At 47.3% G+C, this 12,193-nt stretch overlaps 1 protein-coding gene across 3 annotated transcripts in view; it reads left to right on the top strand.

Moving 5' to 3' along the window:
- Window positions 1-603: 603 nt before the first annotated feature.
- The window catches only part of VLDLR (very low density lipoprotein receptor), a 29,157-nt gene continuing 17,567 nt past the window's right edge, over window positions 604-12,193 (top strand). The window contains exons 1-2 of one of the 3 annotated variants that reach the window (XM_016214291.2): window positions 604-735; window positions 11,695-11,814. In XM_016214291.2, coding sequence (XP_016069777.2) covers window positions 654-735; window positions 11,695-11,814 — 202 coding nt within the window. In that variant the 5' untranslated portion in view covers window positions 604-653. The remainder of the gene's footprint in view (window positions 736-11,694; window positions 11,815-12,193) is intronic. The other 2 variants (XM_087822684.1, XM_087822683.1) reach the window with 2 other exon arrangements.

Raw genomic sequence — 12,193 nt, 5'->3', positions numbered from 1 at the left:
CAGGACGCACGGAGCAGTCGGGCCGCGCGAGCAGTCCGGGTGGCGGCAGCGCCGTGCCCGCGGCCACTCACGCCAGCACGCTCACACTCGCACACCCCCAGCGGAGGCACCTGGCGGCCCCAGCTCATAAGAGCAGCGCGGCGATGAGAAAGGAGGGCTGAAGCCGCCTCCCCCCCCCAACCCTGCCGCCCTGCTGACCACTCCCCCTCCTGACCCCTCTTCGCTCCTCACCCAGCGCTCCAGCAGTGGGTGCTCGGCTGCCGGCTTCTCTCTTCTGTCTCCTCCTTGGTTCTCGACTCTCCACCCCCTCTCTCCCCCTCCCTGGCTCTCCCATACCCTCCCCCCCTTACCCTCCCCTCTTCTGCAGCGCCTGCATTATTTTCTGCCCACAGGCTCGACTTGCACCGCTGCTGCAGCCCTGGGAGGTGGGTGGGTGGGTGGGCTGGCAGGTGGGGAGGAGATTGTGCAAGTTGTAGGAGAGGGGGTGTGCTCTACTTCCCAGCTCCCTCCCTCCCCCCTTCTAACTCCTTCCCCTCCTCCTTCCCCCCTCCTCTCTCCCTGCCCCCAACTCCTTCCTCCTTTCCGAAAGGCTGGTAACTTGTTGTACGGAGCAAACGACAGGCAGCGGCAGCGGCACCATCCAGGCGGGCACCATGGGCACGTCCGCGCGCTGGGCACTCTGGCTGCTGCTCGCGCTGTGCTGGGCGCCCAGGGAGAGCGACGCCACCGCAGCAGGTTAGTGAGGATGCATCCCTCCGTGGGCTGCCCGGAACCAGTCGGTGTCTGGGGGTCCCCAAGGCTCGGGTCTCCTTTTGCCCACCCCCCTCCGAGGAGGCGCCGCTCCGCTCTCCTCGCCTTTCCCCCCTCCCCACCCTGGTGGCGCCTCTGAGCTGTCAGCGTCGCGGCTACAGCGAGCCGGGCGTGGGGGACACTGGGGGGTGGGGTGTCCTAAAGCCTTGCCTGAACTAGTCTTCATTCCCTTACACTTCCTCCCACGGCTTTGCCTCGTTTTCCACCCCGCCTGGCAGGGACCGGGGAGTGTGGGCTTCTGGGCCATTGAACAATGGTTCTGCCTCCCCTCCCAGGCGGGGTGTTGGGAAGGAGGCGGAGGGCCGGGCCACGACTCGCGCCTCAGCCCCCCGCGGGCGCGCTCCTTGGACTTAAGGGCGGGTGGAGGGCGAGGGTGGGCATCTCTGGGGACCGGGGCGCAGGGTGTCGGCCAGGGCGGTGAGTCCCCCGGCGGGTAGCGCGAGCGGGCGCGCGTCCGGAGGCTGCAGCCGGAGTCTCCGCGGAGCCGCGATCGGTGCCCAGCCCGCTCGCCGAGACGGCGACTCCCGGGCTCGCCGCTGTCTCCCTGGAGTGCAGGCTACGGGGCGAGGGAGGCTGAAACGGGACTCCTCGCTCGGTGTTTCCCCCCTCCTGCGGCGTTTGTAAACCTCGCGGGTCTTCCGTGTCGCTGAACGGGGGAGGGGAGTGGAACAAAGACTTAATCAGGTTAGTTTGCGGATCCCTGTTCCGGTGAGATTTCCTCGAGAGGAATGGAGTCCTAAGGTAGTGACTGTAATTAGCCTTCATTTTAAACAATAGATCAAAGGGAGCAGCGCGGGAGCCCGCGCGGGGCTGTGGCTCGCGGAGAGGGCGGCGGTGCCTACCGTCGAGTCCCCCGGGGTCTGCGCGCTGGGCCCGGGAGCCCTGCCCTCAGCCCCCCTCCCGCGTGGGGACGCACAACTTTCCTAGGCAGGAGGCAGGAAGCCCCTCTAAGAGGATTCGGTCAGAATCCAGGCGCTCCGCCAAGGGGTCTCGGCATGACGCTAAGGGGGTGCTTGCGCGCCAGCTCTAGGGAGTGAGGGCGGAAAGCGGCCCGTGTCCCGAGGACCCACTCGAGTCCCTCGCTCCGGCTGCCAGGCGGCTCCGGGGGACCCGCCTGCCCGCAGTCACATGTCTCCTGAGTGAGAGCGAACTTGAAAAGCGTGGTCGGCCAAGCAGCCTCTCGGGCACCCCTCGGTGGTTTTTAGTCTCTGAGTGCCCCCAGCCCGGTGTCCCGAGCGTGAGAAGCTGGGACGGACTTCTCTGCCCTCCGCGATTGGCTGGCCGCCGGGTCACGTTGAGCTGGGTCACATGGCTCCGCAGACTCGCAATTTAGCAGCCTCAGTAGTGTTATCTTGAGGGGAATGTGAAAACTCGACAGGCCGAGACCCAGTGTTCTCTCAACTGCTGTCCCCTGCCTGGACTCCTCGGAAGGGCGAGAGTGTCCTGACCATGGCCTTCGATGTGTAACAAACCCGAGAGCCTGGCAAAGCCCTGCTCGCAAGTTCTCAGACTCCAACATTAATCATTAATGGATGAGCAGTACTAACTTATTAAACCATTTTTCAGAATAGTGCCATGACTTGCATTATACTTTTCCCACTATTTCAAAAAGACTAAAATATACTGGAACTTACTGATGTAACGGTCCAGGAAAGTAGGAGGAAAATATTCATTTTCACTCCATGTTCTCTTTGCTGCAGGTAATTCTCTTAATTTAACACATAACTTCACATTGGAGGCTAACTTTATCTTATAGAATGCTAGGAATGCATCTAAACTGTTGAGAATAGTTAGTTGAAGCCGTATATTCACCTTGTATTAGGTAGGTGAGGACCCTTTTGCTCCCCTAAGTCACTTATGAAATATGTGACATGCCATGAACAGTGGAAATAGAAGCCCATGCAAGACTTACTTAAATTCTTCAAAGGAAAGGAGGCACATCCTTCTGAACTGGAGGGAATTTAGGGTCTGCTGAGGCAGATGTTGACCCCAAGCCAACCCAGACTGGCTCCTGTCTGAAGTTCAAAGCCCCGGGGCATGTAGGCAGACTTTCTGGCCCTGGTCTTCTACACTTTTACCTCCCCCACCCCCACACACACTCAGGCACATACTTGCATGATGCTGTCTAAAATACTCTAGGATAGGCAAGGAAATTAAACCAGGCTAACAAGAGAAGTTAAAGTTTGGTAATGTAGTATATCTGATTGCAGGCCATTTTCCTCCAGCCTAGGGAGCCAAGAATAGGATCTGGGGTACCATAGATTTGTTAAGGCCAAAGCCTAGAAGAACAAAGGTTCTGTGAGAGCTATTCAGATATGGCTAGCAACTAGCAAAAGAGTACACAGAACTTTTCTTATTGTGGGGGTGGGTTGGTGAAATGGCAGTACTAATGGACCTGGAGGGATAGGAGACTGGAGGGCAAGGGCGAATAAACCTGGTTCATCTTGTAGCACCAAGGGACGGTGTGGCAATGATCGTAACTCTCATCTAGGCCAAAGAATGTGCATGTGAGCAGGGCTCTTTAAAGGAGGGTCACCAGGCAAGCCCATATTGGTAGTGACAGCTTCTTGAAATCTGGAGCAGCTTTGTTCCCCAAATTGCCCTGTTGGCCACTTCATGTGACATTTAGTCATGCACCTGTCCTGTGTCATTTTCATTCTTTAGTTTTACTGCTTGAATCCCCAGAGACCTAAAGCACATACAATGGCCAAGTTCATTAGAGCTGCCAAATGTTAAGACCTGAGTACCACAAAACTGCCTATTTTAATTATGGCAGCCTCCATGCTCAAAAGAAGTGACAGCCTGTTTGAAGTGTTTCTGCCTTTTATAATATTGGATAACCATAAACTCGATTTCACTTGAGAAGTTTTTATAATTCTAGAAAAGATGGAAAGTAGTTACAAGCCCCTTCTGTTACAGGAGGAGTATCGAACTGATAAGACGTAACAAGAACTCCTAGAGTGGATAGAACATGACCGTGAGATCAAGGGAACAGATAGCTCCCAGCCATATGGCTTCGGGTTTTGATCCAAAGACCAGAAGACTCAGAGCACAGCATAGATAACTCATTAAATATCTAGACCATTTTCCATTTCTCACAGAATGTGAATAAAGCTGTCCTTTTCAATAGAGGGAATAGTGATTTAGTCTGGGCAGTCACATATATGACTTTGAGTCATAATTAAATTTACTCTGGATGCTGACCGTTCTTTGGAAAGCCATCTTCACATACTAGCCTATAAGACATTAAATGCCTCAGAGGGCTATGATAAGGTCTGTGATGATGCTTATGATAAATGTACCTGCCTTAGGAGAGCTTCTGGGGTGGGCTGATACAGCTGCTCTCCAGATGGTTAGTTGATAGCCTCAAAATGGCTTAGGATGTTCCCATCTATGTTAATATCAAAAGAGTACTTAGGCCACAGCACTGGGACTACTTTCAAGGCAGAGTCCAAGAATACCTTCTGCAGAGGTGGTGGATTAGATTTACCTGTTGAGCAGAAGTAAGTGGACCAGGGACAATTTCTTTGCCCAGCTGAAGAGTTTTTAGCTAGGAAACCTAAGGATAGCTTTTCAGAGGACTTCAAGGAAGAGTATGACTTAGCTCTAGGAGACTCTGGCTTTGTAAGTGAAAATCATCTCAATTTCACTCTGTGCATTTTTCCATTTGAATTGGTATCTCTTCGCTAAGCTCTTCTGTTGGTTTGCAATAAAAATTCCAGACATCATTAATACCACCTAGTTAGATCCACTAGATGCATTGCAGGATCTAATGAGGTGGCAGGTGATACCTTATAGTTAGCACGTAACACACTTTTCCCTTCATGTGAAGTTGCCTAGGAAAGCTTGGGCCTGATGTCTATTTTGGGCTCTAAATTAAGCAAAAGAATGCCTGCTAGGTGCTGGGAGAGTAAGTACAGATTCTACTAAAAAAAAAAAAAAAAAAAAAGAAAAAAAGGTTTCATGTCTGCTTAGGAATCCTTTGCCCATTTTGTATCTCAGAGATGTTATATGGGTGGGTAGAGTGGGGGTGCAGGGAGGATATTCATGACCTTGTATTTAAGAGATAGATACCTCTCGGGACAGAAACTATAAGATGAAACCATTGGCTAGAATGGTTGATCTTGCCACCGACTTGGGTCGTCCGGGTTGGCCCTGCTGGCTAGTAGCTAGCCTTTATGTAACTATATGTGACAGTGGCAGTGGGGAATGGAGTGGGGCTTGAAGCTGCCAAACAAGGGAGGTGAAAAAACTTTGGCAAAAGCCAACTTTTGCAAGTTATTTCATGTGTTATAACTTAATACTTCCTCCAAATACTATGAGCAAATAGGGTTCCTATTTTACAAACTGCTTCTAATCTTTAGTTTTCCTAAGAAGCCTTCGCAAGATTTGAGCTACTAACTGATCCATAGGTTCCCTAAGTAGGTGGTTGACTGGTGCCGACCTTCTTTGTACATCTGCTTGAATGCACTCTGCCTCTTCTACTGAGCACCTACCATAGGGCATATGGCAGCAGGCATGGGGACACTGTGACCAGATGGTTGGTTCCTTCCTTCCTGGCATTTTATCTAGTGAGGAAGTCAACCCCGGAAATCAGTGATACAAAGACAGTGTGGAAGAGAAGCACTGGGCAGGAGTGAGCAGATCCAGTGCTTAAGACTTAATCATAAAGAGGCTGACAGCAGCTGAGAGTTGCTGGAGTTCCTATGTGCTACTTGTGTCACAACTTATGAAGTTTCCCAAAATCATTAAGAACTTAGACCGTAATGTGACATAGCCAAAAATTCTTCCATCTCTGCAGATGGTCTTATGAAGGTGATAGGAGACAAGCACAGTGGATTGCTGCCAACATTACCAAAGAGCTCTCAAACATATCAGAAGTAAAAGCCGGGTCCCACACATCCAATTTCCAACTTAACCAGTCAGCCACTGCTAATTTTCCCTGCATGTCAAACCTCTCTCCTCACATGGAAATGAGGCCAACTGGTCACGCTTGGTTTCAAGTTTAGAAAAGCTGGGAGGAATGCTTGAGGAAAGTCTATAGTTCAGACCAGCTTTATAAGTGAACTAACAAATCAACTACTGCATCCATGAATACTCACTAGTGCCGAAAGAATCTTTAGCTGCCAGACACCAGGGCCCAAATTACAAAGATAAGTTCCAGGCCCCGCGTTAGGGGAAGTCCATTTGTAGAGCTGGAAATGGTGGGTAAGAGCATCGCGGTACATGACAGCTGTATGACAGGCACAGGAGACTTCGGAAACGCAGCCAGACCACACCTGACTCAAGGAGGGAACTGAGGACCTCATTCAAGGGGTGATATCTGAGCCCACTCCTGGTAGATAAGGGAACAGGGGTAAGTAAGATGAGTAAATCAAGACAAAGCAACAGAGAGGGTGCAGGCCTGGGGAAGTGAGTGGGACACCTTGGTGTAGCCTGAGCAGATGGCAGGTGGTAATTAATAGGGAAAAGTCAGGAGGAATAGATCGTGAACTAGATTCAATTCTAGAGCCAGTGGGAAGCCTGGAAGTGATACCATCCTTGGCACTAGAAGGTGGCTTGAATCACCATCTTGATTTGGATACAGAATGTGGCAGCCTAGAGGCAGACGAACAGGAGACAAATTTAGATCAAGTGAGAGATGAGGGCTTGGACAGGCCAGGGCTTGATGGCAAAATGTCAGGGGAGAAGAATCTGGCCTCATTTTTGGACTCCTGATTTAGAGTAAGTGATGGGACCAATCACAGATGGGGCACGAGAGAGGAAGACAGATTTTAGAAGAACCTCTTTACAGTGCATGCTGGTTAAAGCATCTAGATAAATTTTCCCTACCTAATGAGCACAAAGGCCTTATGTCAAGCTGTCACCCTAGTGTATATATTGCAAGACGTATTTATCGCCAACATCCATCCAGTGATGGGCATGGGGGCTTATGGGGGGTGAGTGCTATGTATCCCAACCCTGAACTTGAAAGAGTCACTTCCATGCTAGGGAGAATCTGAGCTTCTCAACCTTCCTGTAGTGGTTTCAATGTGCGGGCAGGGACCCGCTGTGTCAGAATCATCTGGGAATTCATTACAAATGCAAGCGTGTGCCCCACCCTAGACCCACTGGATCAGAATCTCTGTGGGGTGGGGTCCAGCATTGTGCTTTATAAGCCTTCCAAAGGATTCTTATGCAAAGGAGAGCTTGAGAACCACCCATAAAACTAATAACTTCCAAAGAATATCGGGAAGGCCTTTGTTCTGACTTGACCAATGTGCCTTTGATGAGAACACCAATGCTGCTAGAGTATCCTCAGGCCTTTTCTTGTCCTTCTAAGAAAGGATACTCTAGCAGCATTTTTTTAAAAATTAAAATGAGAATAGGAGAAAGGGCTCTATCTCCACAATAAAGCTGTGTTAGGATAGTATCATTATGGCAAGTAAAACCACCTAATTCTGGGTTAAGTTGACTCTACTGCCCAAATTATAAGTCAACACAATATTCTAAAAAGAATTAGTCCTGAGTCAGATGCTCTAGTTTGTATGCATGCTCAGTAACACAGTATTTGGAGCCAGACTGCCCAGGTTCAAATTCTTGGGCAAGTACTTTACTTCTGTTCTCCAGACAGGTTTCCTGATGTATAAAAGGAGAATAGTAGTACTGACCATGTAGCATTGAGAAGTAAATGAATTAAGAGACTGAAGTCTTGGTGCAGTGTTTGGCTAACAAATAAAAGAAATTAAGTTAGTTGTCCATGATTCTTAAAATCATCTCAATCCGATGTAAATGGAAAAACTATTTTACAATTGAATTGTAAGATTCACTTATTTCAGTGAATCAGAAGGATTAGCCTAAGTATCTAACAGTTTTTAGTTGGCCCCCGCCTGTGTCTCAGAAGCTGACTTAAGGCCAGAACACATTTGTGCTTGATATCTCGGGGGCCCTCTCGCTTAGTCCCTCTTACCAACCTTCCCTGTGGGAAAACATTGCTGACTAGGATATCTGCTTGTCTAAAAACAAGCTTTCACCTATGAATAGAAAGACTGGCATTGAAGGGCCAAGCAGAAGCGAGTCCTACTAAAAATAAATGCCCTTGGCAGCCCCAGAAGTGCCAAAGCAAATGGACTGAAGAAATTCCAGTAGATAACACCCGCATGCTCAAGCTGTGAGGAAGGGGGTGAGAGATTTGAATACTTGGCCCTGCCAGTCCCAGCAGTGTGGTGGCCTGAGCCCCTCTGAGTAGCTTGAAGTTCATGTCTGAGCCTCAACATGAAACATCTCCATATTCTATGCACTGCTACTGGACATTCCTGCAAGGGTGCCGCTCCGAGCCCTGCAGGGAAATGTGTAGCCCAGTGTGAAGGCTTGGTATTTATTGTAGAGCCTATGCAGTTTTTCCTGAAGCTTACATATTGTTCCTCCATGTAACCCTTGCAGCGACAATTAGACAACGGCAGGCTGACTTCTATTTGCATTAAAAATCCTGAGTTTCTTGGAGCCAGTGACCTGCCAACATGTCTGGGTAGCAAAGTTAACTATTTAGGTAAGCAAGGCTCCTGGGACATAGGTGCCTTGAAGTAAGTTTACATAGTCTGATTCCATCTGTGTAAGTGATAGTATGAGAGAGTAATCCTTCGATACTTCTGGGCATTCATTCATTACAAATTTAAAGAGCCACATATATGACTAGGTACAAGTGACATACCACCCCCTGAACCAAAGGGGTAGGGATATTCATTCTAAGTGTTAGAGCTAGAAGGAAACCTAGATCTAGTCCAACAGTTTGATTTCTTAAAACAATAGAGCCCCTTTCAAATTCTTACACACAACGCCAAGTCAAAAGAAAGCCATCGTGCTTCAAGCCTACTTTTGCCCCACCCTGTACAGTACCTAGCTCTTCTACTTCTCAGGTTATTTTTTGAGGCATCAGTGGCTTTAGCTGAGCCTAAGAATTAAAAGAATCTTGGGTGGACACGATTTCAAACTCATCCCATTTCCTTTATGAAATCATAACACTGAACTTGAGACTTAACTGTCATGGATGCAAACAGACTACAGGTCCACAAGCCTGAAATCCCCAAAGCTTTGGAAACCAGAAGCTTCTTAGCTCATGTGGTGTTTTCAGTTCTCCTCGAGCTCTGTGCAGTCCCAGTCGAACACCAGAGGTGTAAGGTAGAATCTTTCAGAAACTTGGACAGAAAATCCACACAGTGTTACAGTCAGGTGGCCGAGGTCTCGGCACTGGGTTTCTTGTTTGAGCTCTGCCCTCTGCACGATGCAGGGAATTAACATAAGGAAGGAGCACCTTCTGCCCAGTAACTCTCTGGAAACAAAGTACTTAGGAAATCAAGAGACTCGGCCATAAAGCTTAAGGTCTTTACTCCTCGCTCTCTAAAGGGCCCTTTATAAAGCCCGCTAGCCTTACCCACCCCCACCCCATCTCACTCCTTTCTTAAACAAGCAGGGACATTTAGGAGCAGAATGTACTCCTAACCCTGGTCGTCCCTCCTTCTTAATAGAGGCTGTGCATGTGTCATGGTAAAACACAGCTTTATGACAGTCAGGCAGAAGCCTGGGGGAAGTGGAAACATCTCAGATAAGAAAAGGTAGAAGTTAAACTCCTTTTCATCTTAGACCACTGGAATAAACACTAAGAAAATGCTCATGTCTGCCCTGAGCCTGCTCAGTATGGACACTGCAAGCAGCATCGCTGGAATGTTGATGTCACTTGTTACTGTTGATAGTTTGCAGGTTACAGCTACATTCAGGGACCCTCTTTAAGGGTATTGGGACTAAACAAGAGCCTTAGGATATTCTGTGTCTGTATTTAGTCCCAGGACAGTTTGAGTGTCTATAAAATATGTAGCTTCCAGGTGACTCATTTTTAAGATCTTCCAGGTACCTAACCCTGAAGTGGAAATCCATCATTTGACACTTACTTTTATGTCTCTGTCCAAGACTGATTATACAGTTACCTTTTTGACAGTGTAGATATCAACGTCCATGTTTTTGTCTCATTTTGACTGAACAACATTAAATGACTACAACCTTTTAAAAATTCAGAGCCTTGTGGTCTGCACAGTATCCTGACAATAACCTGACTGTTCTTTCCAAGTATATTTATATCAGTGTACTCTGACTATAAACTGTTCTTTTTCTGCTTTTCAAATAAAGTACTCAAAGTAGATTCTTATTACATGGCCCTCAAACACAATGGGGATATAGAGCTAAAGCCAGTGGGCCCTGAAATATGTACTCCAGCACTGAGCATATTGAGAATATATCGAGATTAGGCTGATGATGGAGACGGTCGAGAGGCAGCCAGGTGCTTCCTATTTGGTTTAGCAATATAAAAACTAGCAGGTGAAGCTTCCTGGCAGCAACCTCTACCCTCCCCCATTTTCCCTTCTAAATCCCTGGTATCTTTACACCCAATAAAATATTTGTGGAATGAATGAAATGTATGTAGAAATGCAATCAGATCACACTGCTTTTTACCTGGGTCATAGCTTAACTAGACTCCTGGGAGCAGGTTTTAAACAAATACATTTAGTCCCTTAGAAGATAACCACACCCATATGGCAAACTTGACTTGGACCAAATTTTAATCTTCCTGGGAATTTGCCACAAAGCATAGAATCCTCCCAGACAGTGGGGAGTAGCTGATAGCAGGGAGGCCAGCTAGAGTATTGTGTACATAACACAAGAGTTCCAGTCTGTGCTTGTCACTGTAGCATCTGTTCTTACGCCAGCATGCCACAGCTGCAGATGCTGAGAGGTGGCAGGAAATCGGAAGGCCTCCCTAAGTAATCTGCATGAACTATATATGGCTCCATTGGGTTTCTCGAATATTTGCAGTATATTTGCATTAAGCAACCGGATCTTTGCCTTTTATCTCAAAGAAATCATATCCTCCAGAAGGACAGACCTGCTAATGATAGGAAACACCTGGATGTTAGTTGTCCTGTGCCAGGCAAAAAAACTAAGTGCCCTACTTACAAGAATTAGTTCATATTATTGTGTGAGTTAAATATCCATACATTGAGCATAGGAAAACTGAGGTTCTGACAAATGGAACCCAAGTCTGTGGCTCTACCTTACTTTGCTTTTCTCCAATCACTAAATTAAAAATGATTTCCATTTGTCTCTTAACTGTACCTTCTTGATGCTTTTTATCTTATCTTAGAGTCGTTTCATAAACCTGTGTTTTTTATAATCAGACTTCAAGTTCTAAGATGAGGAACCATGGTATTAAACTTCTATGTCTTTCCTTTCCTTGCTGACCTTTCTAAATCTCCTTCACTTTGCTTGTAATAGGAGCATCATTCATGAATAACAGTATGGAATGTGGACCAGAAATACCATTAAAGGATTAAGATTTGGCTGTGTGATTATAGCCACACAAGTGACTTTTAAACAAATGATAGAAAGAGTCCAGAGCCAATGAAAATGCCCCCATGTTCTCTGGGCAACTTAGGTTCCTTCTATCTTGGTCTGGCTGCATTGGCCCAAGATCAGTATTCCAATCAACCACCATGCCCAGTTTTCAGGAACCAGAAAGGAATAAAGGGAAGGAAAATGGATCCCTTGTCCCTTTGAGGATATTTCCCAGAAGTTGTATATACCAATCCTGCTGACATTGCATTAGCCAGAATGTATTCTCAGAGAGGCTGGGAAATCTAGTCTTATCTAGACAGCGTGTGCCCAGCTAAGAACTTAGTTACTGTCAGTCATTGCCCCAAGACCCATCCAAGTCTGCCCCCCCCAGAATGTGCTGGCCTGCTGAGTCTGCAGTTGTCCTTCTCAGAGGATCCCTGCCCATAGGTATTGGATAACCTGAATCTCTAACTAATCACCTTTGGATCCCAAGTTTAGTTAAGTGTTCCCTCCTGATTTTAGGAAGAAAAGCCAAATGTGAACCTTCCCAATTCCAGTGCACGAATGGCCGCTGTATCACACTGTTGTGGAAATGTGATGGGGACGAAGACTGTGCTGATGGCAGTGACGAAAAGAACTGTGGTGAGTAAAGAGTCTGACAGTCTCACTTGCCACCTCACTGGGACTTATGCATTTTATTGAGAAGTAATAATGTTACCTTGGTTTCTACAAATGTATCGAGATTCTGAAAATGGAATCCATTCCTAAGACTTCCTATGAACCAGAGTCCAAAGATTCTGTGCAACCTGGTCTAGAGGAACCTGATTGAATGTTTGACAAGGGGTTATCATCTTGAGCACAGAATGTTGAAGATAAAGTGGAGTTCCTTTCAAATGACAGGACCCGGTTTATCTTAGATCAGGCAAACATTTGGTGTAGGAAGCTAGGAGAAGAGAGGGGAGGACTAGAAGTGAAGACAGAAGACTGCTTAGAACAGACTTTCTTTGTTAAATTTTCAGAT

The sequence above is a fragment of the Miniopterus natalensis genome, chromosome 12 (genome assembly GCF_054644295.1).
Source record: "Miniopterus natalensis isolate mMinNat1 chromosome 12, mMinNat1.hap1, whole genome shotgun sequence".
NCBI lineage: Eukaryota > Metazoa > Chordata > Mammalia > Chiroptera > Miniopteridae > Miniopterus > Miniopterus natalensis.
Note: the sequence above shows the minus strand (reverse complement) of the source record. Positions and strands in the feature narration are given on the sequence as shown.